At 50.1% G+C, this 27,934-nt stretch overlaps 1 protein-coding gene across 3 annotated transcripts in view; it reads left to right on the plus strand.

Annotated features, from left to right (window-relative positions):
- The first annotated feature begins 1,688 nt into the window (after positions 1-1,688).
- Positions 1,689-27,934, plus strand: part of Hkdc1 (hexokinase domain containing 1) — a 43,631-nt gene continuing 17,385 nt past the window's right edge. Inside the window, exons 1-9 of one of the 3 annotated variants that reach the window (XM_059282216.1) lie at positions 1,689-2,346; positions 10,666-10,828; positions 17,284-17,432; positions 17,515-17,634; positions 19,544-19,639; positions 20,582-20,681; positions 23,355-23,538; positions 25,805-25,960; positions 26,391-26,624. In XM_059282216.1, coding sequence (XP_059138199.1) covers positions 2,263-2,346; positions 10,666-10,828; positions 17,284-17,432; positions 17,515-17,634; positions 19,544-19,639; positions 20,582-20,681; positions 23,355-23,538; positions 25,805-25,960; positions 26,391-26,624 — 1,286 coding nt within the window. In that variant the 5' untranslated portion in view covers positions 1,689-2,262. Of the gene's footprint in view, positions 2,347-5,720; positions 5,784-10,665; positions 10,829-17,283; positions 17,433-17,514; positions 17,635-19,543; positions 19,640-20,581; positions 20,682-23,354; positions 23,539-25,804; positions 25,961-26,390; positions 26,625-27,934 lie in introns of those variants that run through there. The other 2 variants (XM_059282217.1, XM_059282218.1) reach the window with 2 other exon arrangements.

Here is a 27,934-nt window from a genome sequence, read left to right on the forward strand (position 1 = left end):
TTGAGGGCAGCCTGGTCCCGTACCAGTTCCAGGGTGGCTAGGGCTACACAGTGAGACTATCTCAAAGTCAGAAGCAAACATACGTGGTGTGTTTGGTGCATACATGTATGGAGAGGCGAAGCTTGCTAAGAGACAAGCTCACATATCATGCTAAGAGTTTCCTGTTTGAAAACTTTAGATTATAGAAACATGAACACCGCCCCCACCCCACCCAGACAGCGTTTCTCTGTAGCCCTGGCTATCCTGGAACCTGCTCTGTAGACCAGGCTAGCCTTAAACTCAGAGATCTGCCTACCTCTGTCTCCTGAGTGCTAGGATTAAAGACCTGTGCCACCACTGGCTAGAAAAACCTGGGTTTTTATAAACAGAATTACCACTGCTCACTAAATATCTGTCCATGTAGGATTGAGCATTGAAGACATTTACCTTTTATCTTTTAAATTCTTTGATAAAGATCAAATATTTTGAAACATTTTAGTTTACATATGTGTGTTTGTGTGAATATATGCTACTTATGTGCATGCCTGTAGAAGCCAGAAGAGGGCATCAGATCCCTTGGGGCTGGAGTTGCAGGTATGTGGTTGTGAGACATCCTGTGGGTGGTGGGGTGTGAACTTAGGCCACTTGGAAGAATAGTAAGTACTCTTAACCACTGAGCCATCTCCAGCCTGAAGACCAAATTTAAGAAATTCTTTCTAGCATAATTAGAGTTTGCCCTTTAAGACTCCTGTCTTAGAATCTGCCTAAAGAGTATCACCTCTTTGTTCTCACTGTGTGCTCTGGTGGGAGTGTCTGGTACTTAGTGGGTCTTAGTAGCTTCCTTTATTATCATCATTAATTTTTCACACATGTATACCATGTATCTTGTTCATAATCCACCCCTCCATACCCGCCTCAACTTCACCCAGGACTCCCCATCACATCTTCCTCCCCACTTAATGTCCTCCTTTTTTATTGTTTTTCGATCCCCTGAATCCAGTTAGTGCTCATCTGCATATGGGTGTAGAACCATCCACTAGGGCCTGGGGAATCTACCCAGTGGTTACACTTCTGAGGAAGAGTGGCTCTCCCTCCCCCGGCAGCCACCAGCTGCCTCTGCTGCCCCTTGCACTCCGTGCTGGAAGTTTTAACTGGCTTAACCTTGTATAGGTCTTGTGCAGGTAGCTGCTGTGAGTTGATGTGCAGCAGACATGTCCTGTCTCAGAGGACAGCATTGCACAGCACGCCTCCCCATCCTCCAGCTCTTACATCTCCTGCAGGGTTTGCTGAGCCTTGCAGGGAGGGAGGGATGGACAGAGGAGCGGGCAGTGATTTCTTAAACTGCCATCATAGGACCTTTAAGTACATACAGTAACGTTGATAGTTCTTTGCAGGAAAATCCACAGTGCCTGGAGCAGATTGTGATGAGACAGGGGATTGGTTCTTTTAGGGTCAAATCTAGGACCTTGGCCATGCCAAGAAAGTGCTCTACCATAGAGCTGTGTCCCTAACACCCATTTAATTTAATTTTTAAAATTCTGTAAGTAATATGTAATGTTCACAAAAGTGTCTTTAAACTTTTAAAAATTACATTTATTTGTTTTGCCTTTTAAATGATTTGGCTTAATTCAGAGTAGCTACAGAATTCAGGGTACAGCAAAGACAAGCAGCCAGCTCAGGCAGGATTCCAGAGCGGGTTTCCTTTAAACTCACAGCTAAGGTAGGACTAGCTGAATGTAAACTGGAGACGATGTTTTGTTCTTTTAAAAAAGATTATTGCAATGTACAACAGACTCCAGGACAACACTTCATTCTCACTATACATGGCAAGAGATGTGTCAGGAAACCTGGGTGTTTAAGTGGTAACACAAGAGAGTCACCTCATTTCAGGCCCAAGGAACAGCCTTCTGCCCATTTCAAGTCTCCTTGTGGCCTGTGGGCCCTTCCCTGTGGCTTTGGCTTTTAGATCCTGGAGTTTCTCTTGCTTTTCTTGTTTGTTCATTTATTTTTCAGTTTGTTGTTTTAGATCTTGTTTTGGTTTTGTTTTTAAATTTTTACTTATGTGTAGGGGTATTCTGCTTGTATGTATGTCTATGTATCAGGTGCATGTCTGCTGCCCCCAGAGGCCAGAAGAGGATGTCAGATCCCCTGGGACTAGAGTTATAGACAGACAGTTGTGAGCTGCCATGTGGGTGCTGGGAATTGAACCCAGGTCCTCTGGAAGAGCAGTCGGTGCTCTTAACCACTGAGCCATCTCTCCATCAGCCCAGTGCACTTGGGTTTATGCCATGTCTAATCAGAAGTCTCATTTGCTTCTACAGGCTGGTTATCTTCTGCCCTATGAGTTGTGTTTCCTTGAATGGGTTTGTCTTCCTGTCATGTTTTGCAGATGTTCGGGTATGATTTGAAAAGGGTTGGGCATTAACTTCTTCCTAAGCATCCCTTCTCTTCTAGGTGAGTAACAGGTCTGGTGGCATTCTTTAGGAAGCTGCCAAACACTGGCTTCATTTGTGATTATTCCCGTGAAGACACAGCAGTCACCGTCACGTTGGCAGTTTGGAAGTTTCTGCATTGGTTTCCTGTGTGTGGACATTGTTCCCACACATTCTTGTGCAGCTAGCTGAGTGTTGTTTGCTCAGACTGATTTGTGCTATGAACAGTTTAATTTTGGACTTACATTGCAAGCAACACAGTGTAGACATCATGATGTGTTATTTGTTTGTTTGTTTATTGAGACAGGGTCTCTGTGTAGCCCAGCTAGCCTGGAACTGACTATGTAAACCAGTCTGTTCTCAACTCAGAGATGTCCGCCTGCCTCTGCCTATTGAGTGCTAGGACTAATGTCGTGCTCCACCATACTCAGCCAGTAGTGGAATTTTGACAACGTTCCTGACTGCCTATCACCCTGTGAGTGGAACTGGTACCTTCTCATGGATTATGGATGTGTTTTACTGAATGGATGGAAAAGGCTACACACATTTTCTTTTCCTCAGGGACCATGGGATGAGATGAAGTAGGAGTTTTAGGAGGGGTCCCCAGCCTTGAGAAGACTTCAGTCGGGTGATGATTTTGGTGTGCCCAGTGTAAGCTACCCTCCTTTCCTGTGATCTCTAGTCTGCCTCCATTGTCAGAGTGACCAGCAGGGTGGTTGTGAAAATATGGCCTTGGCCTTTCACTTTGAGGGAAGGGAGAGCCAGAGTGAGAACCCAGGGCCTGTGCATGTCACTGCTCGCTGGGGCCGGGGCTGTTTCCAGACAAGTCCCCAGACATCCCTGTGCTCTGGTGCCAGGCTGCCTGGGTTTGAATTTCTGTTCCACCAAATACCAGTGGGGCTCTGGGCCTCTACTCCTCCATCTGTGAAATGGAGAATGCGGTCATTGCTGTAGGAATTAAAGCTGCAAAGCACCTTGTAAACTCCACGTGTTTCCTAACTAGGAAGGTTTTATTGGGCTGTCTGGACCACCTGTCAGGCTCAGTACCTAAAGAAGAGCAGATGTTGCTTTGGGCTTAGACGAGGCCACATGGGTTAAAGCAGAGCTCTATGGAAGTGGACAAGTGTGTATAGAGAACTCACTTCCTGTGTTGAGGAGCTGTTACAACAGTGAGAACCCTCACGTATGTCCTTAAGCAAAGTCCACAACTTGACACCCAGACATTTTAGACTAGCTACACAGAGCTTTAAGAAAAGGGAAACATACCCAGGGGTAGTTGTGAGAAAATGGCAAGCCAACCCAATTAGTTTCTTTTGGTACTGTAAGCTGAAAGGTCTGGATGCACGTAATCTTTAACAATCATTAAACCTCCCGGGTTACTCAGCTGACTCACACCTGGAAGGTAGATGCTGATGTGCTTAGGTGAGAGATGGTGTGCCATATAACAGGGACAGCCTAGTGTCCTCTGTGAGAGTCCACAGGCTGCCTGCCTGCCTCACAGGCAACTGGAGACTGCAGAGACCTCTGCTATAGTGTTTTCCTTGTGCCCACTGCCCATCCTCACCTCGTATCCCAGCCTGGAGTGGATGACCTTAGTTGGTGCCACAGGCACTTGAGAGGGAATTAAGGTGACAGTATCCTTCCTGGACAGGCAGCCTGCCCAGGATGTTGTCTGAGGCCATTTCTGAATTCCAGCAGTTGTGCGTTTTGGGGACTGAGTGGAAACTGAAGGTTAACCTTTTGTTTGCTTACGAGATAAGCAAAGGAGATAAAACTCACAGTTTGGGGGTAAACAGACTGAAAGGGTCGAGGTTTCCCCATCCAGGAGGTAGCTGTGTCAGTCTGTGGAAGTGTGTAATCGTTTAATCCAGACTGGCCTAAGCCAGACTTCTGGTGGTTCTGAAGAGGCAGCTGTGGAAGGTCCCTGGCCGGCAGTGGTCAGCCATTGTTTTGATGGGTAAGATTGGGCAGACGAAAAGCAGACAAAGCTAAGGCTGTAAGCGGACCAGAGTGACAGAGCTTATCCAGAGGTCACCTGGACAGTGGGAGACACGACTCTGGGGTGGCCACCGCCATCTAGTTAGTCAGCTGTTAACTTTCCAGCGAATTTCCTTAGTGTTGGGGAGAACAGAGTCAGGGATCTGTTTTTCAGGGAACCCCGTTCCCTGCTGGGAAGAGTCTGTGGAAGTCCTGACCTGTGTTAATTTTTGGGCTGGTTAAAACTCAACCCAGCAGAGTCTTAGTTACCACATAAGTATTGCGCTGAGGAAGAGGGGCTTGTGCTGGTCATGAGTTGGGCCCTGGAATCGAACTTCTGGGGCTGCTTCCTGGCTGAGCATTTACAAGTGTGATTTTGAGTAAGTCACTTAGTTCAGGGCCGCCTTCGTCATCTATAAGATTGGACTAATGAAGTCCCGTCCGTCCCCCGTCCCCCGTGCCTGGCAGCAGCCGTGAATGCTGGTCTTACTGGATCCACTAGCCAGCCAGTGACCAGGAGGAGCGCCATGGTCTTGGTTCTCACATCGTGGATGATGAGGGAGGTGGGTAAGGAACCAGGTGTCTCAAGGCGGCACACCCTTCCCACCCATGACCTCAGTGTCTCTCTGCAGCAGCACCTCCAGTGAGGCCTGGTGGCTTCCATTCTCTCTTAACCCCCCCACCCCACCCCTGCTCAGCCCCAAGTTACTGCCTGTGAAATAAAGGCTGTGTGGCTTACCACTGTCGAGTATTGACTGTTTTTCATTAACCGAGCTAAGGGTTGATCTTCCACGCTAGAGGAATGGTCTCAGTATTTTTGGAATCTGCAGGACACTGCTCAGTCTCAGTTGAGAAGGTGCCTCAGAGGGACTGGGAGTGTGCAGTTCCGTTGCCCTGCTGAGGAGAAGAGAGGAACCCTGGGACTGGAATTTTACCTGCCCAGCAGCTCCACTGCTTAAAATTGGCTGTGTTTTGTCCCCCAACTCCTCATAGGATTTCCCTCGGCTGAGTGGGCTTGAAGCACTGGCGTGAGAGTGTTGCTTGGCAACAAGGTTTTGTGGTGCCCGTTTCTCAAATAGTCAACCCATCAATCCCAACCTCCCCCTCGGCTGGCCCGCAGCTCCCCCAGAGCCTCCTGGTAGACAGTTGAGTGTGTGGCAGAGGGAGGGACCAGAGACAGGCGAAGTTTAATCATTGAACCGAGCAGCTGGGAGTATTTAGTTCTAGCACCCAGCTCCCAGCCTGAACGAGAGGTGTGCAGCACTCCACAGAGGGAGAGCAGAAACAGTACGGAAATCTCTGCCCGTCTCAGGAACAACCCAACTCGGAAACATGTTTGCGGTCCATTTGATGGCGTTTTACTTCAGCAAGCTGAAGGAGGATCAGATCAAGAAGGTAAGGACTGAGGTGTCTGGCCGTCTACACTGGCAGACTCAACTGATTCCCTCACAACACCAAAAGGGATTGAGGCGCTGGGAGTAGGGTAGTGGCTGGGTGCTTACCTAGCTTGTGTGAGGTCCCGGGTTCAAGCCCCAGCATGGAAAGAAAATATTTAAGAGACCTTATTAGAAAAGATACTGGGAGCCAATAGTGAAAATCTCAGAGGGGAAGAGGTAGCAAGTCCCCCGCGTTTCTTACTGTCCTGAGTCCTGCCTTTCAGTCAGAAGTTCTTGGCAAATGTGGGACATGGAAGTTAGTCTTTAGAAAGCTCAGAGAACTTTATGCCCAATTCAGGGCCATTTAGGGGCGAGGCCACAATGGAGGTGAGTCATTTGTAAAGAAGCAGAACTTTTCAAAGTGTATTTGACTATTCATTTGTTTGAAATCACGTAAAATTAAAGGCACCAAGAGGAATGTGGGTTTTCTTTATTTTGAGACAGGGTCTCATTCTATAGCCCACACTGGTCTCAGATTACTGCCTCAGCCTCCCAAGTACCCGGAATTCCAAGGTCATGCCACCAGGCGTGGCTGGAATGTAAGTTTCTATACAGTTGTAATTTTTTTTAGCATGTGCTATTGACCAGTGGTGTCCTGTGAATGGTGTGGGTTTTTTGCTGCTTTGCCCCAGGTACCAGTCTACAAAATCAAGACGGGCTGTGTTGACTGATGAAATCAGGACTCTCTCCTGACAGCTAAAATGAGCCCAGCCTGTTTCACTGGTCACCCACTGGCTGCTGCCCTTAGAAGGTGTGTAGTATCTCAGTTGAGAGAAAAAGCGGTCCTCTGGGCAGCCAGACTCGGCCAAGGTCATCCAGGCATTAAAAGTGAAGCGAGGATCAAGCTGAAATTGGCAGAGGCCTCTTGGAGCCTTCAAAATGCCTTTTGAAATGTGAGAGAGAGTGTGGTCCCTTGTAGCCCTTGCGTGCTGGTGAGTGAACTCCCTCTGACTGCATTCCCGGGGGGAGCCAGCGGCAAGCCGGAGAGTAGAAACTCCTGCGTTTCAACAATTATTTTATTCTGTCCTTGGTTGACTAGATTTGCAGAGCCCTCTGCTGACTGCTCAAGGAATGTAAAGCCCTCTGCCGCCCTGCTTCAGAGCTCACTTTAGTTTCTCCCTGCGTGGCAGAGATGCCACCCCTAAGGGGGTCTTGGAAACTTTGGAACCTTTACTTCATTTCCTTAGCTCCTTATGGTGGCTGGCCTTCTGGTCTAGCCTGGGATAAGTCTGGAGCACGTCTGTCCACCAACCCAAGCACAGGCTCCACTGGTGTATACCAGACCCTTCTGGAAGAAAGGCCAGCCTTGGTCAATTCCTGGGTTGAGTTCCTTCCCTCACCATGGAAAGTAAGAAAGTCAGAGTCCCAGGAAGCCACCCTAAGCAAGGACCCAGCAGTCCTTTGGCTTGTGGGTAGGCTGGTTTGTAGTTGATCTGAGTCACAGCTTGGAGGACATTCCTCCACAGGTCAAAACCAGTTGTCACAAGGCAAAGGGCATTGTTGGAGTGGTGATTCTCACCGTGCTTCCTGCCCGGCAGTGCGCACACTTCCTGCTTGGAGTTGACAAGGTCCTGGGACATGCTTGCCTGCAGAGATGACTCGTCAGACCCTTGAACCATGTTTGGAAATCTCAGAATGACATTAAGACCAAAAGAAGGCCACTGTCGGACATTGATTTGCAGTTCAATATATTGACATATTTGACCTATTGATAATGCTGGGTTGGACCTGGTCACTGACCCACAGATGGTTCATTCATAAGAATAGGACGGATTGGGCTTTCAATGAGTGAGTGTCTGTGTGTGTGTGTGTGTGTGTGTGTGTGTGTGTGTGAATTTACAGTTTAGTAAGTTAACAGTGTAAAAATGTGGAGATGTTAACTTGAATGTCACCTTGAGTTTCTTCAGATCCCAAGTGTGCTCTGTAGGCAGCCTTGTGCTCTGCTCACATGTGTGCTTTTACAGTTAGGTTGGTGTGCATTGTGCATCATCTCAGACTGCCTCCTGTACACACTTCTCTGTCATCTACATGATCACCTTTCAGTGTCTTCCTCATCGTCCATTAAGTAGATGTGCGCTATAACATTTCACTTTTTCTCTCTTGTCCACTATTTGGAAACTTTCAAAAACATTCAACAATTAAAACATTACTATATTAAAACAAAAGCAAGGTCCTGGGTTTGGTCCAAACAAACAAACAAAAGAAAAGAAAACATTTGGCGGGGGGGGGGGGGGGGGGGGGGGGGCGGCGGCGGCGGTGCACGCCTGTAATCCCAGCCCTCGGGAGGCAGAGGCAGCTGGATCTCTGTGAGTTCGAGGCCAGCCTGGTCTACAGAGCTAGTCGAGGATAGGCTCCAAAGCTACAGAGAAACCCTGTCTTGGAAAACAAAAAACAAAACAAAACAAAACAAAACAAAACAAAACAAGAATATTCAGGTTCTCCCTTGAAATTGCTCCCTGATTTAACCCAACATACAAACCAAGTTCCCTCAATGGAAAAAAAAAAAATCGCTACAATGAACAGTGGCATATGTTTATTGTTTTCCCTATTTGGGGTCAATTTCTGAGAATGAATTTTCAGAAGTAAAATCATTAGGCCAAAGTGTGGAGCCCGTTTATGATTCAGTTCATAGCATGAGACCTTTGGACTAAGTGCTCTTCCGGCCCTCAGGCCCTTTCCTTCTATAACCGAGAAGGCTTGAGCCTCAAGGCTCTCTAACGCTGGTCACCTCTCCTAGTCCCTGTTGGTTGGAAGTCTGAGGAAGCGGCTTGGGCTCCTGTCACTCGTGTCCTTGTGCCTGGCACATGTGTCCTGTTTACACAGGCCCGGATCACCTGTCTGAACTGAAGACGGTGCTGCTTCTTTTTTGTCCCAGCATTATGCCTCACCTCACTATTTTTAGGAAGATACAAAGAATAAACAAGAACCCGCTAAGTTGACATTCTTTCTCCCGTGACTGACTGCCGCTCACGTGAAAGGGCAGCAGTGACTGAAGGTGCTCATGACTGACAGCTCACCCATGCCCCGCCCCCAACCTTCTGGGAGATGGCAGTCTGTGGACATCTGGAGAAGCTCTTTGTGCTTAGGCTGAGCAGTAGGTTCAGGGCTCTATCTGGGGTTTTGGCAGGACAGTAAAGGACCAAGTTGAGTTCCCTCATAGGTGGTTCCATCCTTCCTCTGCCCCAGTTACTTGAATCATGTCCTTTCTACCCAGTTTTCTCCATTTGTACAAGTTGGTGCCAACCAATTAGTCATCAACAGCCGAACAGGAAGCCCTAACGAAGCGTGACCTGGTTACGTCCTGTCTTCTCAAATATGCTGAAAGCTCAGTTGTCCTCTTTTTGTTGGTGGGCCTCTGATAGTTTTCCAGCCTCTCTCTGCCTCTCTGTGGAGCTAGGGAGGGCAATACTCCAGTTCTGTTGTTCTATAGGGCTCTGACCCTTGCCTCCTCATCTCTGCTAGGGATGGAAATTTGACCTTATCTAGACATCTTAAAGGGTCATGGAGGTTTGATGGGGTGACATGCACAACACTTTGAAGTATGCAACATGTTCTCTGACTTGGATAGTGTTCTCCTTCTCGGAGTGCGCCTGGAATCAGGCCTCCTTGGGACTTGGATGGGAGGAGATGGTGTCCAGTAAATGTCACAGGCTATTTCCTGTTGCCTATCTATAATCCACTCTCAGGAGCCTGAGAATGATGACATCAAGGGGACCGAACACACCATGGCATTTGGGGCAGTGGTCCCTCTGCCTCAATCCTGGCTAAATGACATCTCATTTCCAATAGCAAGTGGACAGGACTTGTTTTTGTGTTTTGAGGTATGTGTAGGCCAGGCTGACCTTGAAGTCCCTATATAGCCAAGGATGACCTTGAGCTCCTGATTCTCCACCTCTACCTCCTATGTGCTAGAATTACAGGTATGTGCCACCATGGCAGGCTTTGATGTGGCTTTGAAAATTAAATTTATAAGCTGGGTGGTGGTGGTGCACGCCTTTAATCCCAGCACTCAGGAGGCACAGCCAGGCGGATCTCTGTGAGTTCGAGGCCAGTCTGGGCTACAGAGCGAGATCCAGGACAGGTACCAAAACTACACAGAGAAACCCTGTCTCAAAAAACCAAAAAAAAAAAAAAAAAAAAATTACACTTCTAATTAGTGAGCCTCCATCTCAAAAAGCAAAACGACACTTCATCTGCATTAGGACAGCATCACTACCTCATTTAAATAGAAATTTAGAGAAAGATTGTTGATCAAACCTAGTTTTAACTTCCTGTCAGCCAATAAGCAAAGAGAAACCTGTTTGGATATATCGGTTGGATGGAGAAAAGCTTCCGTGGTCAGCCAAGCATGGTGACACATACCTGCAATCCCACTCAGGAGGCAGAGTCAGGAGGATGACTAGTTTGAGGCCAGCCTGGGCAACTTCGCAAGTTCTAGGCTACCCTGCTTAGACCCTGCCTCAAAACAAAAACAAACAACAAAAAAAGAGAGAAGTGTAGGAACCTGAGATTCGAGGTATAGCTAATCTTCCCAGCGGAGAGACAGTGGTACATGGTGAGAGCCCTGGATTGGGATTAGACGCTTAAGCACCAGCCCCCACCAACTCTTACCAGGGAACCACTTCTTCCACGGTTCGACCTTCAGAGGAACCGATCTGCCCTGTCTTAGTCTCCCATTCCGTTCTCCCACCTCCCTGCCTTGTCCCCAGCTGATGAAGTGCAGTAAGGAACCTCAGGAGTGCCCATGACAAAGCTGTCCCCAGAGTCAGGAGTTCACAGCCTCTGCTGCGAGGGCAAGCACCCCCAGGAGCCGATCCTGGCCAACCCTGCGTCTGTTCCAGGTGGACAGGTTCCTGTATCACATGCGGCTCTCAGACGAGACCCTCGTGGACATCATGACCCGGTTCCAGGCTGAGATGGAGAAAGGCCTGGGGAAGGATACCAACCCCACCGCATCAGTGAAGATGCTGCCCACGTTCGTCAGGGCCATTCCAGATGGCTCAGGTGAGTGGGGGTCAGGGTGACCGAGACCCTTCCCTCTACCCCATCCTAGCTCCTAAGCTGATGGATAACCTATTGCTTGCCCCTATCTATCCCTTTCCAACCTCCCCTCCTCTCTCTGCCTCAGTCCTGCCACCTGAACACTTTTGGGGTCCACAGGCAGAGGCCCCTGGATTTCCCTCTGCCCACTGTGACCCCGCTCATTCTGTCTGCTCCCCTGCTGCAGAGTCTCCTATTCTTACCCCTGTGAGTGGCACCCTAATTTTCTAGATGCAGCCCGAGATCAGTCACTACCTCTCTCTAGGAAGTGTCCCCACACTGGGGTAGGGGCTTTTCAGAACCCTTGTCACAGTTGTGGGTGACAGTCTCCAGAAGCCAGGGCTTAGCTACTGCATTGTTCTGAGCACTTATCAAATACCTGCCCTGGCACAACGTGTTGAATGAATGGTATGTGGCCTGCTCTCCTAGGCCTCTAGATTCCAGGCTAGAAATAGTGAGCAGTGAAAGGAAGTGTGTGGTGAAGTAATACGAAGTGGTCATCCAAGAATCTGGGCTCCAGGCCCAGCTCTGTCACACCGTAGTGACTTCAATCAGTGCTTAGCCTTGTTTCCTTGTCTTTCAGAGAGTTGGCCTATCCACATGCTGGGCTGGGTACCAAACCCAAGGCCTCGGCCATGCTGGACAAGTCCCTATCACTGAGCCACGTTCTCAGCTCCTATCAATTGGGTCTCTGTTGCTGTTCTGTTCTTGGGGATGAGCCCAGGAACTCTGATGTAGTCTATACAGACTCAGATGATGGATGGTCCCAGCAGTCTCCACTTGGTTCCATGTTTGCCTGAGCATAAGATCTGCCCACCTGTGGCAGCTCCTAAACGTGGTCCCCAGAGACTCTGGTAACATTCCTACAGATTTTGTGGATTAACACGATACATATTCTGCCACAGTTCACCAAGTCAGGAGTTTGAAATGGGTCTCACTGGGCTAAACGCAAGTTGTCAAGCTGTGTTCCTCCTGGAGACTCTGGGGGGCAGTCAAGGCAGAACTCTGTTTCCTTACCTTTTCCAGCCTCTAGAAGCACCCACATTCCTTGCCCTGTGCTCCTTTCCATCCTCAAGGCCAACAGCATGCCTTCAGATCTTTCTCTGCCTCCTCTTCCATATCTGAAGGTCCTGTGATTACACCAGGCCCACTGAGATAATCCAGGCTAATCTCTCAACGTAAAGGTCAGCCGATGATGATTCTGATTGTGCCTGCAACCTACAACCTTAATTCCCTTTGCCGTGTGCCCTAACATAGGCCTATGACCCAGGGAATAGGATGTGGACTTGGCAGGGGGTGGGGTGGGTGAGGGAGAGACACTATTTTCCAATCACCATAGCCAAGCTCTCCATCTTCGGCCATACGAGAACAAAGAAGTGCTGTTTTTTCTTGAGCACACAGTGCCGTCGTGGAACACTGGGGTCTCTCTATCATACGATCCTCCCAGAACACCATGGGGTGACTGCTGTTGCTAGGTCTGACTGGGAAGCAAGAGGCTCCCCCAGATTCAGGATGTCAGCGCTCAGAGGAAGGCTCAAAGACTGAAGCTTGTGGCCTGCTTAGGGGGCCTCAATTGGATTAGCAGGATTCTGCGGGCAATGCTCGGGTCAGAGTAGCTTGTCTTGCTAGGTGAGAGGCCCAAGAGACAGTGATGGGGGAGGCATTGCATCCTTTCCTGCAGGTGGGTGCTTGTGGCCAGTATACTAACTACCTAGAGCAGTGGTTCTCAACCTTCCTGACGCTGCGACCCTTTAATACAGCTCCTCATGTTGTGCTGACCCCCAAACACAAAATTACTTTCCTTGCTACTTCATAACTGTGATTTTTTGCTACTGTTAGGAATCATAATGTAAATATCTGTGTTTTCCAATGATCTTAGTCGACCCCTGTGAAAGGGTCATTGGACTCCCAAGGGGGTAGCGACCCATGGGTTGAGAACCACTGACGTAGAGGAACATAGGATTTGAAGCGTCAGAACCCTACTTTGAGATCTGGGCCCTGCCTCTGACAGCAGAGGAGAGTGCTCAGGGGACTGTTGTCCTTGACAGGTCATCCAGGGTCACCTGGACACCTGAGTCATGGGGTGTGTGTGGGTGGTGAGGAGCTCCAGGGCTAAGTCCTCCTAACCTGTGCTGGGTGTGGCTCCAGAGCAGGGGAAAGTGGCCTTGGGGAGGCTGGTGGCTGTGGGGCTGCTTCAGAAAGTTGAGAGATGAGACTCAAGTTCTCCAGCCTTCTTCCCTTCAACCTGGGAGACGCACACCCCGTGTCACTGTCCTCTGATGACCTCTGGTTACATGGTACAGTGTCATGCCATTCTGTGTCTCTTAGGTCCCGGGACCCAGAGTCTCTAATAATCAGATGCTCTTGGTAAATGCTAGGGCTGCTGTTCTGTGGTCCACATCAGGAGAGTTAGAGCATCGTAACAATTTGTAGGTTGTCAGTGGAAGGGACCGTCTGCTTCCCCCTGAAGACTGCGTCTTTAGGTCTGCCGAACTGAACAACAGACAGACAGACAGCTGCAGGAGGTTTCATCAATGTGTCCACTACACAGGAGCCATGGGCCACACAGAACTTGAAAGAGGGCCAACTGGCTGTGACTTCAAACCCTCCCTGGAGGGGACAAGGAGAGTGTTGGGGTCATAAACGATTTGGTGGGCATGAACGACCACGAAAAGCAGGTACAAGCGTGGGATGGCGTGTCTTTAGATGCTGGTGTTTGATTTCCAGTCTCTAACGCTGTGGTTTGAGTTTAGTCTTCCTTGGCTGGCCAAGTCCTTCCCATGTTTCCTGCTCCCTCCAGGCTCTCAGGGTGTTGTTTTTCGAGCCCCACCACTGACATCTGATGAGAGCCTATGAATGGAGCGTGTATGTGTGTTTGTATGTGTTCGTGGCAGGGTCTTGCTATGTAGTCCTGGCTGGCCGAGAACCCAAGATGTAGATCAGGCTGACGGAGGTGTGTGCCCCGGCACTTGGGTCGGTTGGGGTATTTTAGAAGTCTCTCAAATGGCGCTGGGGAGATGGCTCTGTTGGTGGAGCACCTGCTGCCAAAAAGTGAGTTTGGATCCCTAGCACCCACGTAAAGCCTGATCCAGCAGCGCACGTCTGCAATCTTAGCGCTCTTACAGAAAGATGGAGAATTGCTGGAAGTGCTTGGACCAGCTAGCCTGTGTGCACAGCCACCTCCAAGAAACCCTGCCTCAGCCAGGGTGGGAGGAGGGGACCAGCACTTGAGGCTGTCCTCTGACCCCTCTACACATGTGCTGTGGCAAGCGTGCATCAACACACACACACACACACACACACACACACACACACACACACACACACATACACACACACCCCTGTAAATGCTGTCCCCAGTTCTCCGATAAATAAACTTCTAATCCTTGTGGCTTCTGTTTCAGAAATTTATCCTGTTTCCTGTAAACCTCCTGGGTCGACCTGTCCTTGGTACTTCTCCTTGTTCTGAGCCTGCCTGAGGGGGGTGACCCATTGAACCTCACTGCCCTCCCAGTCTCTTGGTCAGGAAGCGAACATGGACCGTTCTTTGTTAGGACCAAAAGTCCTAAGAGTGAGTGCTCAGTGGCCTCTGCTTCCTCTCCAGCCACCCAGACAGTACAAGGGACACACCCATTTCAGGACTGTAAAGGTGTGATCCTTGGATCCTATGAAGCAGGCTCTCTCCTTGGCCTCTGCCTCCACCCTCTGTTGGGGTTCAGGGTGAGTCTTAAAGCCCCGATGTGCTCACTCAGACCAGGTTGACAGGTCGTGGGGCCGCAGGACCCAAGTTCCATACTTGCCAAGGCACCTGAGCAATTCCTAGACATGGTTCCCAAGCCCTCCTCTGGGGAATATGGGTCTCCAGAAATCTATGTATTTGGCCACAGGGTACTCTTAGGGGATACGTATGGGAAATGGGAAAGGAGCTGAGTCACAAGCAGTAATGGAGGGAAGGGAACCCCGTTTCTGAGGACCTCCCTGTCTTAGGAGGCTATTTTTTTTGTGTGTGTGTGTGTGTGTGCATGTTTGTGTGTGTGTGTAGGTGCATGTGTGAGTACAGGTGTATGAGTGTGTGTGTGTGTGCGTGTGTGTTTGTGAGTAGGGAGGTCACAGGTTGCTATCAGCTGATTTCCTCAATTGCTTTTCTACCTCTCTCTCACTGAACCTAGAGCTCATTGACTGGCTAGGCTGGATGGCCACTAGACTTGGGGATCCTCTAGCCTCTGCCTCCCCAGCGATGGGCTTACAGACATGTCCCACTGTGCCCGGCTTTTTACATGGGTGCTGGGGACCAAACTCAGTTCCTAATGTTTGTGCAGCAATTGCTTTACCGACTGAGGCCTCTCTGCAGCCCCACGGAGGGAGGCTGTTCTGTTCGAGGCCCCTCTTACCCCGTTCTCCTGCTCTGCTTGGGCAGGGCCTCCCTCCCCCAGGGTCCAGGAAGTCATTCCTCAGGGGTTAGAGTCACACCACGTGGAAGGGATCATACACACCACATGGTTTCCTTGAAATGACATCTTGAGTCACCGGTGAGCAAGGTGTTTGCACAGCGATAAGGGTGTGATGCAGGGCAGAGGGAGGAACTAACCAGTTCTCAGCTTGCCACCTCCCAGCTCTGCAGCAGGGCAACCCCCCTCTGGCTGGAGGCCTTTTTTCCAGATTCTCATCAGGTTTGGCCTTCCCTCTTTAAACTCTCTGTGTGGCTCTTGTCACCTTCTGTGACTCACTCCCCACCTCTACCCTTTAGCCCCCCACCCGTCCCCCCTCCCCTCACACCCCTACCCCACCTCCATCCCTGGGACACATGCTCCTCCTGCCTAGCTGCCTCTTCACACTCTGCCCTGTCTTAGCTCCCTGGGGAGCCGGCTGCGGGCTCTCACCTCTCCTGTGCTTCCCAAGCAGAGCATTTTTCCTATCTAGCACTGTACTTCTGATAAGCTCCCCAGGGTGCTCACACCCTGTCTTCTCGGCCTCCCGGCAGCTGACACTGATATGCAGTAGGTGTTCTGTGAATGTGTGTATGACGTCCACACTGGTACTACACACCCAGAGAGTGCCTCTTGCTGGGATGGATGTGATAAGCGAATAGGATTTTGTGCCTGGATTCCTTGACCCAGTAAGAGACCTTAAACCATTCCCCTGGGCTCCTCCTTTCAGTGCTAATCAAAGGAGATAATCTCTAGATGTTTTCTGAAACGAAAATCCAGCTGCCTGGATCTATAAATGATTGACACCTTGGGTAGCTGGAGGCGTGTTTAGAAATGCAGAGTTGCAGGCCCCTCCAGAGTCACAGCTGCTGGCAAGCTAGGTTCCCAGAGAGGTACATGTGTGACAGTTTGCACAGCCCTGTTCTGGCTGGCTAAGCCTCAGCCTTTAACCCTGGGATTGCCAGACTAGAGAAACCTCTGGAGCGAAGTCCAGACCTATTTGTTGTGCAAGGACGTGGGGACTGAGAAGCAGGCACACCGAATTTCATGGAAACCCTGAAGCAGGGACCTCTGTGTGCTCAGCTTGGGGGGACTGGGCCTGTGAGCTTCCTCCCTGTGTCTTCTGCTTTTGCTGGCTGCTGGAGATGTTCTTCTGCGTTAGAGCTCACGGTTCACTAGGAGTGACAGACTCTCGAGCTGACCCTTGATATGCAGGTAGCTGAGGCTGCCACTGTCTGACCTCAAACACTGCCATTTGTAGGCATGGAATTTCTCTTCGATGTGCACACCTGGTGTATGAAGCCACTCTGCAGGCGTAGATTGTTCTTCATAAACACTTTGTATGTTAGGAGGTGAACTTCCCATCCATGTGGCTAACAGCAGTGTCTTCAGGGTGTAGTGCCTCCCCAAAACGCGCATCATTCTGTATCTTCCTTTGACGCATCCTTCTGGGGCCAGGCTGGGTGCTGGATCATCTGCTCCTGTTGGAGAGATTATGCCCCCCAATTAAGTATCTTTGGTGCACTAATGTCTATCATCTGGTCCCTGCTGCCCTCCACTCACGGAGTGTTTCCCTCTGAGGACTGAGGGTTGTGTGAGGCTAGCCTCTATGTACTGCACTCTTCTCTGCCTTTATCTGAGTTTCCCGTGTGGTTGGTGCAACAGCTTTCTTCCTAGATACAGCGCGCTAGAATAGGCTCCACACTCAAGGCTCATTCCTCAGACCCCATCCCAAAGTGGGTTCCCATGTGCTTTTCCCGGTGAACTTGCTCATTCTCTCCAGCATGAGCAAGTGGATCAGGGTGGGCTCACACCCCGGCTCTGCCCCCACCTGCATGGTGTAGACTGAAGACCATCCTCCCCAACCCTCACGGAAGTGGAATAATGACACTAATCCGTGGGTATTGTGAGTTTGGACAGCACCTGCTTTATGTCCGGCTTGTACCACAGGAGAGATCTTTGCGGAATGGTGACAGTTTTGGTTTCTCCTAGAAAACGGGGAATTCCTTTCCCTGGATCTTGGAGGATCCAAGTTTCGGGTCTTGAAGGTGCAAGTCTCTCAAGAGGGAAAGCAGAATGTCCAAATGGAGAGTCAGTTCTACCCAACGCCTAATGAGATCATCCGCGGGAACGGCACGGAGGTACGTACCGGCAGGAGGGGCAGGCCTGGGTACCGGCCCCGGAGACGGCGCCCTGAGTGTGTGCTTATGTTCTCTCCTGCAGCTCTTTGACTACGTGGCTGACTGCCTGGCAGACTTCATGAAAACCAAAGACCTGACGCAGAAGAAGTTGCCTCTGGGCTTTACCTTTTCTTTTCCCTGCAGACAGACTAAGTTGGAGGAGGTAAGGCTGGAGGGTTGGGGCACGTGGATATGTACGAGGGAGCAGCATGCTTTTTGCTAGTGTGTGTGTATGTGTGTGTGTGTGTGAGAGAGAGAGAGAGAGCGAGCTGGGTGATGCAGGGCCTTGATTCTGTGCTGTACTGTACACAGCATGAAGGGGCAGAATGCTTTAGGTGTTTCTCAGGAGGGCTTGCTGGGCCCTGTAGTCACGGGTCTGCGGTGGGCCCTAAGGGCACATCTCTAGGGTTTCAGGAGATGTAGTGCTGGCCTCAGAGTCACAGCGGTCTGCCTGCCTCTGCTTCTAGCACCTAAAAGGGAGAAAGCCATTTCATCTCTCTGGTGAAGCCAGAAGGTTGCCTGAGCCTAGGAAGGCAGAAGTTGGTGCCAGTGGCCACACAGTGGCAGTGTGGCCCAGACAACAACCTTGGGGCTGATCATAGGTCTGAGTTCTGAGGTCTGACTGGAGACCCAGAGTTATTTCCTGTCTAGGTCTTTGTCTATAACTGAGGGGACTGGAAAGGGGGTGTCTAGAGTCTGTGAGCTTGGGCTTAGCTGCTCCTGACTGGGTGGATGGACTTGGACCATTCTGTTCACCTCCAAGTTCTCTTCTCGTCTGAAAACAAAATCAAACCAAACCCCGTAATTCCAGACGAAAAATGCCATTTGTAAATAATTGAGCACTCATTCAACTTGAGAACCATGTTTCCAAGTAGAAATTAAGTTCTCCATGGGGGAGGGGAGTGCTGGAGAGATGGCACAGAGGTTAAATGCACTGGCTGCGCTTCCAGAGGTCCTGAGTTCAATCCCCAGCAACCACATGGTGACTCACAACCATCTATAATGAGATCGGGTGCCCTCTTCTGGTGTGCAGGCATACATATATAAAGAAATAAAGAGCCGGGCGGTGGTGGCGCACGCCTTTAATCCTAGCACTCAGGAGGCAGAGCCAGGCGGATCTCTGTGAGTTCCAGGCCAGCCTGGACTACCAAGTGAGTCCCAGGAAAGGCGCAAAGCTACACAGAGAAATCCTGTCTCGAAAAGAAAAAAAAAAAAAAAAAAAGAAATCTAAAAGAAAGAAAGAAAGAAAGAAAGAAAGAAAGAAAGAAAGAAAGAAAGAAAGAAAGAAATTAGGTTCCCCCAGGAAGTTCCACCATGTCAGTTCTTTAGGGACCTGCAAATCATGGAAACCATGCATTCTACACATACTGCAAATACCCTACCCCGGGATATTTTGAGAGGAGTTATCTCCCTGTGCAGTGTGAGGGGGGGATTGGGGGGGGAGTGGGTGGTGGTTCTGTTATACAAACAAAACCCCTGAGGCTCCAGTGCCCTGTGAATCAGAGTTCTGACTCTTCTGCAACTGTGATTCCTGTGACTGAGATAAAAGGAGTGAAGAAGGCTGTCTCAATTACTAAAATATTCCCCCGAGGCAACATTAAAAAATCTCTCTGCAAGATACGCAATCAACCCAAGTGTCTCTCAGCTGATGAGAAGATAAAGAAAGGCACCTGTGTACAGGGGACCACTGCTATTCAGCCACCAAAAGGATGGCATTCTGTCACTTGTGGGAATGTGGCGGGACATTAAAGTCAGTGACATAAGCCAGACACAAGCACGAACTACATGCATCTCACTTGCTTCTGAAATCTAGATAAATCTCACCACAAAAAACCCATAGCTGTTTGTAGTGGTTATGCGGATTGCCCTGACTGGATTGTGCACCGAAGGCCCTCTCTATACCCCATAAATCCACGCAATTATTATGCATCGATTAGAAACAAAATGAAATCCAAAAGAATCGGAGTGATTGGGCTTAGAGAAGAGAACCCACGGGGACTCAGGGCATAGGCTGTCTTCCTGCGGCAGTCCAGCCTGAACACCCCCTTCCATTAACCTGAACACCCTCACAGGGCTTCCTGCTTTCATGGACCAAGAAGTTCAAGGCCCGGGGAGTTCAGGACACAGACGTGGTGGGCCGCCTTGCCAAGGCCATGAAAAAGCACAAGGTGAGGGACTCACTCGGGTGTGGAGCCTCCCGGTCCTTAACTTCTGGGCTTGGGGTCCTGGTCCGGCCCCTGCCTGGAAGGAGAACTGGGTGGGGGTGGGGCTGTGGCATTGTAGTCAGGATGAGCACAGTTTAGACAGGCCTTCTGGAGAACCACAGAGAGACAACCTTTTATTTCCTGGGTCCCCAGTCCCCACAGCCCTTCAGGAGGACTTGGGCTGTGTTTAAACCCCACCTTCCCTCTTTGGGTTGGGATGTAGTGGTGGTAAACACACACACAGGCCTTGGGGGCAAGTCCTAGTTTTCCTAACCAACCAACCAACCAACCAAATACACAAATACCAATAACCCAGAGAACGCTCTTCCTGGCCTTGCTCTCTCTTCCGCTCCCTACTCCTACTTTTTGACGATATTTTACAATTATTTACATAGCATCCAAAGTAAGCACTTAAAGAATCCCAAAGGAAACACTTAAAACCTAAACTGCCTGTCGCCTGGTGGGAAGAAGAACTGTTCTTGGCGTTATTGGCTGAGCTGGTGAATGGTGGCAGGTGTGCCACTCTGAATTAGGATCCCCCAGCCCCAGAGGGACAGTTGGATGTGTCACCTTCCAGGCCTTTCTTCTCACTTTAAAACAGTCCTCCAGACCTGGGGAACCTGTAATGACTGGAGGTGACTGGACAGAACAGGAGCCCCATGTAGGACAGATAAGTTTTTCCACTGTGTCCCCCAGGGGTAGATACCAGGAGCTGTCCCCATAGTCCTCATTTACAGAAGTCATTCCCCTCAATACAGGAGCGCAAGCTCCTCCCCTAGACCCTGAGCCTTGGCAAAATCTGTTTCTTGCAGGCAGCATCTGGTGATGTTCACTGTTCTGGGGTGGTGGTGGTGGGGGGAATTAAAGCTTCCTAATGCTGATACCCTTGAGGCCTTGTATCACCAGGACCTGGACGTGGACATCCTGGCCTTAGTTAATGACACTGTGGGGACCATGATGACTTGTGCTTACGATGATCCCAGCTGTGAAGTCGGCGTTATCATTGGTAACTCCATGGACTCGGTTTTTTGGAGGTGGGAGAGGGGGCTAGTTTGGGTCTGAGTTTGAGAAAAATCTAAATAAATATGAAGGGTGCTGCCACTTTTCAGGAGAAGCAACACAGGGAGATAGGGAACCTACCGTCTCTGTCCATCCTTCCTCTGTCCATCCATCCATTCGTCCATCCATCCATCTACCCTCTGTCTACCTATCCATCCATCCTCTGTTCATCCATCATCTATCCATCCATCCATCCATCATCCATCCATCCTTCCTCTGTCCATCCATCCATCCATCCATCCATCTACCCTCTGTCCACCTATCCATCCATCCTCTGTTCATCCATCATCTATCCATCCATCCTTCCATCCATCCATCATCCATCCTCCCTCTGTCCATCCATCTTCCCTCTCTTCCTCCTTCCCTTCATCCTCCATCCATCTATCCTCCATACATCCATTCTCCCTCCCTCCATCTCCATCCCCTGCCCCTCCTTCCCACTCTTGTCTCTTCATGCTGTGGTGTGCTGGGCCTGTGCTCGGTGCTGGCTCACAGTGAAGCTCCTGTACTCTCCTGTGCATGTCTTGAGCTGGGCATAATAGTTCCCATCTGTAATCTCAGCCCTCGTGGACTGGAGGCAGGAAGATTGCTATGACTCTGATGCCAGCCTGGGCTACTTAGTGAGTTTCAGGCTAGCTTGGATTTAAGAGTGAGTTCCTGTCTCAATTGGGCTGCTCCTGTGAGACTAATTCCCAGGACAAGGGTAGAAGTAGATAACTGTCCAGAGGCCACTGAACTGTTGGAAGGGACCTGCGCCATGAAAGTTAGATGCTGCTGAGACATCCAGCCGCTGGGGGAGCCTGTGCGGAAGCAGTTGGAGGCAGAATGCATTCAAGTAATATTTTGAGACAGGGTTTCATCTGTTGACCAGGCTGGCCTTGAACTCATGATCCTCCTGTCTGGATGACAGGTGTGCACGTGCGCGCGCAGCGTGCCACCATGATGCCCCCTTGTTCATCCAGGCATCAGCACCGGGGAGTCCCTGCTCACTCAGCCCCTCTCTGTCCCGGGGAAGGTTTCTAGCTGTGACCAGTCAGCTCCCGCGGCAAGTCTGTCCCCTAGGTCATAACCACAGTTCTTAGGCCGTCCATAGTTCCTCCTAAGTTGCTCTCAAATATCCACTTTTCTGCTTCCTGTTTCTCTGTCGGTGAGGGCTGTTTCTGACTTTCCAAAAGGGGTTCCTTGACCTGGCTTTCTGAAGGGGGCATCTGCCTACTTGAGCAGCTTGAAGCACCTCACGCTTCCAGGATCCCACACTTGTCTGAGAAAAGCCTTCTCCAAATACGTTATAGTCTACATGTTTACACGTCTCATTTCTTTTCTTTTCTTTTTTTTTGGTTTTTTCGAGACAGGGTTTCCCTGTGTAGCTTTGTGCCTTTCCTGGAACTCACTTTGTAGACCAGGCTGGCCTCGAACTCACAGAGATCCGCCTGCCTCTGCCTCCCGAGTGCTGGGGTTAAAGGCGTGCGCCACCACCGCCCGGCTTACACGTCTCATTTCTTTGTATCACCATTTAAAATACCCAGACCAGGGTGTCAGCCAGGGAAAGCATCGTTGACTGAGTGGAGGGATGAAACGTCAAAGCAGCTTTCCTGGGGCATAAAATTTCTCTTGCTTCAGGTATGGAATTTAATGATTTTTTTTTCATAAATTCCCAGAGCTTTGTAAGCACTCAGCCCATTCTAACTTTAAAACGTTTTCACGCCGGGCGGTGGTGGCGCACGCCTTTAACCCCAGCATTCGGGAGGCAGAGGCAGGTGGATCTTTGTGAGTTCGAGGCCAGGCTGGTCTACAGAGTGAGTTCCAGGACAGGCTCCAAAGCTACACAGAAAACCCTGTCTTGAAAAAAACCAAAAAAAAAAAAAAAAAAAAAAAAAACCCAAAAAAACAAAACAACAACAACAAAATTTTCACTATCCCAAAAAGGTCCAAAAAGGTACCATTCCCCAATACTGGTGTGTGTCTCCCTGGAGTGATTTTGTTCTCAGCACTGGAGTCGGGCTTTCTTAGGGGACATTGACTATCAAAGATTAGATGCACCTCTGCTGAGACCCATTGATGGAGGGAACAGTGTGGGCAGACCTGAGAGACGGCCCCGCCCTTGAGAGCATGGAGGGGACCTGAGTTCCATTCCCAGCACCCACACTAGGTGGCTCACACATCTGTAACTCCAGTTCAGAGGATCTGACACTCTATTCTGGACTCCACAGCCACCTGTATGCACACATGTACATACCCACCCCCGTAACTAAAGAAGTTTAAAGATGGTTTTAGTGTCAAATAGAGAGGAATGAGGGAGCTTAGGGAAAGCATAAGGACGTGCTCTGGTGGCGAGGATTTGTAGGTTTAATTTATGAGGTTGACTTACCCTCTCTTCCCTGGTATGCTTATAACTTATAACTGCACACCAGCATGACCTGAGGTATGTACCCACCTGCGGGCCTCACCTACAGGCCCCAGGAGCTCAGGCTTGCCCGAGCGGTTCCCACCACGAGTCCAGTGGGGCAGAGTCAAAGTACCCTGTGTGCATTTTTTAGTACCTAGCGTAGTTGAGTTCTCCCCAGCTTACCCAGCCTGGTGCCCTTCTCCCTTTGTGTGTTCTCTCTGACCCAATGTCCAGGAACAGGCACCAACGCGTGTTACATGGAGGACATGAGCAACATTGACCTGGTGGAAGGGGACGAGGGAAGGATGTGCATCAACACGGAGTGGGGGGCCTTCGGGGACGACGGGGTTTTGGAGGACATTCGCACAGAGTTTGACAGAGAGCTGGACCTTGGTTCACTCAATCCTGGGAAGCAACTGTGAGTACCCTCTGTTCATCCAGGCATCAGTACTGGGGAGTCCCTGCTCACTCAGCCCCTCTCTGTCCCGGGGAAGGTTTCTAGTTGTGACTAGTCAGGTCCTACGGCAAGTCTGTCCAGAGTTCTGGAGTATGCATATGCACCCAAGGCTCTACTGATAAGGTTGTGAACCAAATTGTTGTTGGTTGTTTTGTGCTTTTGGCTCTTGGCTCTTTGGCTCTTTGAGGGGCCCGCCACCCAGCTCCCAAATAAATCATACGTGGAGGCTTATTCTTACTTACAAATGCCTGGCCTTAGCTTGGCTTGTTTCTTGCCAGCTTTCCTTAACTTAAAATATCCTCTCTACCTTTTGCCTCTGGGCTTTTCCTGTTCTCTTACTTCTGTAAATTTTACTCTTACTCTGTGGCTTGCTGTGTAGCTGGGTGACTGGCCCCTAAAGTCCTCCTCCTTCTCTGGCTACTTCTTTTCTCTCCCAGATTTCTCCTTCTATATATTCTCTCTGCCTGCCAGCCCTGCCTGTCCTTTCTCCTGTCTTGCTATTGGCCATTCAGTTCTTTATTAGACCATCAGGTGTTTTAGACAGGCACAGTAACACAGCTTCACAGAGTTAAACAAATGCAACATAAAGAAAAATAATACACCTTAAAGTAATATTCTATAACACTAAATAGCATGCTTCTGCCCTCTTCAAGTATGTAGGTGAATAGACACAGAGGAAGGCCAGGGCCCTGCCCAGGGGTTCCTGTGTGAGCTACCCCGGGGCTCCCCAGCCACCCAGCATCCTCAAGGGCCTCATCTCCCAGCAGCCACTGTGTCTGCTGTCCAGCCACACCCTCTTTGGGCCTCAGCCATGGCTGTAGAACAGCTGCTCTGGCATCTTCTGCAGCTCGTGGCCATGTGCTGGGCTGCCTCAAGGCTCGGTACACAGCTGGCTTGGCGGTCCTTTCTCCACGCAATGCCTTACGCATCTTTTGCGGCTCATTGCCTTTGCCCTGGCTGTGCCTGATCCCTGCACGCACCGATTTCCCTGTAACTGAGCTGTTACAAGCCAAGGCTGTAGTGCTCACTCGACTGTCATTTTCATTTATATCCGCTTCATGTAAAAGAAATTCCCCTCCCTTAAATCAAACCTGGCTTTCACTTGCTTGCCTTCTGTTTCTTCAACATTTTAAGATGACTGTTTTTTTAAATGTTTTTATTTGTGTGTGTGTGTGTGTGTGTGTGTGTGTGTGTGTGTGTGTGCCACATGTGTAAGTGTGAATGCAGGTGCCCACAGAGGCCAGAAGATGGCATTGGGCCCCCCTCCCCCAGAGCTGGAGTTACAGGAGGTTGTGAGCTGGCTGATGAGATACTGGGGACTGAATTCAGGTCCTTTGGGAGAGCAGCAAATGTTCTTAACCACTGAGCCGTCTCTCCAGCCCCAGTGGTCTAAGAGATTTTATATTGCAGTTTGCAAGGCTGGTTATGAAATAGATGGTCCTGGATTTTGTATCTTCCTATATTTGAAGACTGAAAATTATATAGGAAACAACTAGCAGTTGTCTGGTGTAGAGAGTCGGAGCAAGAGGAGGGCTGCTTTCTGGGGTCTTCCATCCATGTCATGGTGGACCTTCTCTGGGGCTCTCCGAGCTTGATGTCAGTCAGCTTCCTGTTACTGTGACTAATGCCTGGGTTAGTCAGCTTGTGAAGGTTCGCCTGGCTCACAGTTTTGGAGCTTCTGGCCCATGACCAGATGGTCCCATTGCTTTTGGACCTGTGGCCAGGCAGCATGTTATGGTGGAAGTATGCGGTGGAGAAAACCATACATGGGGAAATTTACCTCATAGATGGGTGTGACAGACAGAGGGAAAGAGAGAGGGCTGGGGTCCCTCTCTCCCCTTCAAGGACATGCCCCTAATGGTGAGTGAGCTTTAATGAGGCCCACATCATTAAGGTACCACCACCTCCTGCCAGTGCCATAGAGGCCAAGGACCAAGCCTTTGACAAATCGGCCTCCAGTGGACACTCCAGGTTGAAATCTCAGCACCAGGTTCTCTGAGACGAAAGCTCAGCGTGAGAGTTGGAAGCATCAGTCTCCGCTCTGGCTTGTCATTCCATGGCCAAATGAGCTTAGGAAAGTAGCCGAGGTCAGCGACATGGTGGTTCCTCATGGCCAAAGCGGGAACGACTCCCCACGGCCAGGGCTACTCCACATTGTGTTGGCGCTCGGGAACTAATGCTGCTTAGCTTGAACGTCGCCTCCACTGACCCACTCATCCCATTGCAGGTTCGAGAAGATGATCAGTGGCCTGTACATGGGGGAGCTGGTTAGGCTCATCTTACTGAAGATGGCCAAAGTCGGTCTCCTGTTTGGGGGTGCAAAATCCTCCGCTCTCCATACAAAGGGCAAGATCGAGACACAGCATGTGGCTGCCATGGAGAAGTAAGCTGCTGGGATGTTCCTCCTGCCTTGCTTCTGTGGAGGGCTGCGGTTGGTGGCCACAGCGCCATGTGCTCAGAAGACAGAGCAGCAATGGGAACCAGACCTTCCTCCTCCGCAGGGAGTTCCAGTCCTGGGCATGGCTTCAGACAAGCTGGACGCTTCTGCGTGGCCCAGTGTCACAGTCTTGTGGGTTTCCTTAGCCAGGGGCTGTACCATCAGGAAGCTACCCTCTCGCCACATTTTTTTTTCCTGCCTTCTTCTTCCCTTGAATAGTGACTAGCAATATTTTTAGGGTCACAGATCTCTTGGGGAATTAGAGTCAAGTGCTTCTTAGTAAGTGGTAGCTGTTGTTTTCCCTGAGAACCCACATCCCAGGAGGATGCCCACGGCATGGAGCAGTGCAGGCCTCTCTTTCCTGTCCCCTGGCTAGGTATAAAGAAGGCCTGGCCAATACGAGAGAGATCCTGGTGAATTTGGGCCTGGACCCCTCCGAGTCCGACTGCCTCGCGGTCCAGCACGTGTGCACCATCGTCTCTTTCCGCTCGGCCAATCTCTGTGCGGCTGCGCTGGCTGCCATCTTGACACGCCTCCGGGAGAATAAGAAGCTGGCCCGGCTCCGCACCACCGTGGGCATGGATGGAACCGTCTACAAAATCCACCCGCAGTGAGTGCCACCCACCGGCCCGGACCCCAGCACTGGGTCTCTGCTGTTGCCGAGTCCTGGTGTTCCCTCAGGACTGTGTTGCCCATCTGGGCAGCTAGAATCAAGCCGCTCTTACTAGTTCTAAGATTTCAAGGGGAAGACTGAGCAGAGTCTGCGTTTACACTGCTGGCTGGGTGCTTTGGGGAATCACTCTTAAAGAGATAAGCTGGCGCCGGGCGGTGGTGGCGCACGCCTTTAATCCCAGCACTCGGGAGGCAGAGCCAGGCGGATCTCTGTGAGTTCGAGGCCAGCTTGGGCTACCAAGTGAGTTCTAGGAAAAGGCGCAAAGCTACACAGAGAAACCCTGTCTCGAAAAACCAAAAAAAAAAAAAAAGAGAGATAAGCTGGATGTGGGGTGCATATCAGTAACTCCAGAACTCAGAGGGGCTGACCGGCAGCAGGTTCGGAGCAATGGAGAACTCCACTGTAAGGAGTTAGGAAGAGAGCAAGCTTGAGGCAGCCTGAGCTATACAGCAAGACTCATCTAAGAAAAAAAAAAAAGGTCTGCTAAGCAATTGCCTAATTAGAAAGGCCACTCATCTATCTATCCATTCATGTATACATCCATCAGTGTGTCCATTCACTATTCATCTCTCTTGTGTCCATATGCCCATCGGCCTGTCTGCCTATCTGTGTGTCTATTTATTTTCCTACTTACCTAGCTACCGTTCCTTCTTTTCTTTTCTTTTTTTTTTTTTTTGGTTTTTCGAGACAGGGTTTCTCTGTGTAGCTTTGCGCCTTTACTGGAACTCACTTGGTAGTCCAGGCTGGCCTCGAACTCACAGAGATCCGCCTGGCTCTGCCTCCCGAGTGCTGGGATTAAAGGCGTGCGCCACCACCGCCCGGCTCTTTTCTTTTTTTAAGATTTGTTTATTTATTATGTATACAGCGTTTTGTCTACATGTATGCCTGCAGGCTAGAAGAGGGCACTGGATCTCATTACGGATGGTTGTGAGCCACCATGTGGTTGCTGGGAATTGAACTCGGGACCTCTGGAAGAGCAACCAGTGCTCTTAGCATCTGAGCCATCTCTCCAGCCGGCTACCTTTCCTTCTGTTATCTATCTAGTCATCTTTCTCTTCACCATTTAGGTAATACTTACTGCATGGTAAGACTGGGAAGTCAGCTTGGGAGGCAGAGCTGGGTGGATCTCTGTGAGTTCAAGACCAGCCTGGGCTACCAAGTGAGTTCCAGGAAAAGGCGCAAAGCTACACAGAGAAACCCTGTCTCGAAGGAAAAAAAAAAAAAAGACTGGGAAGTCAGAAAAACCT

Source organism: Peromyscus eremicus, chromosome 16_21 (assembly GCF_949786415.1).
Source record: "Peromyscus eremicus chromosome 16_21, PerEre_H2_v1, whole genome shotgun sequence".
NCBI classification, from domain to species: domain Eukaryota; kingdom Metazoa; phylum Chordata; class Mammalia; order Rodentia; family Cricetidae; genus Peromyscus; species Peromyscus eremicus.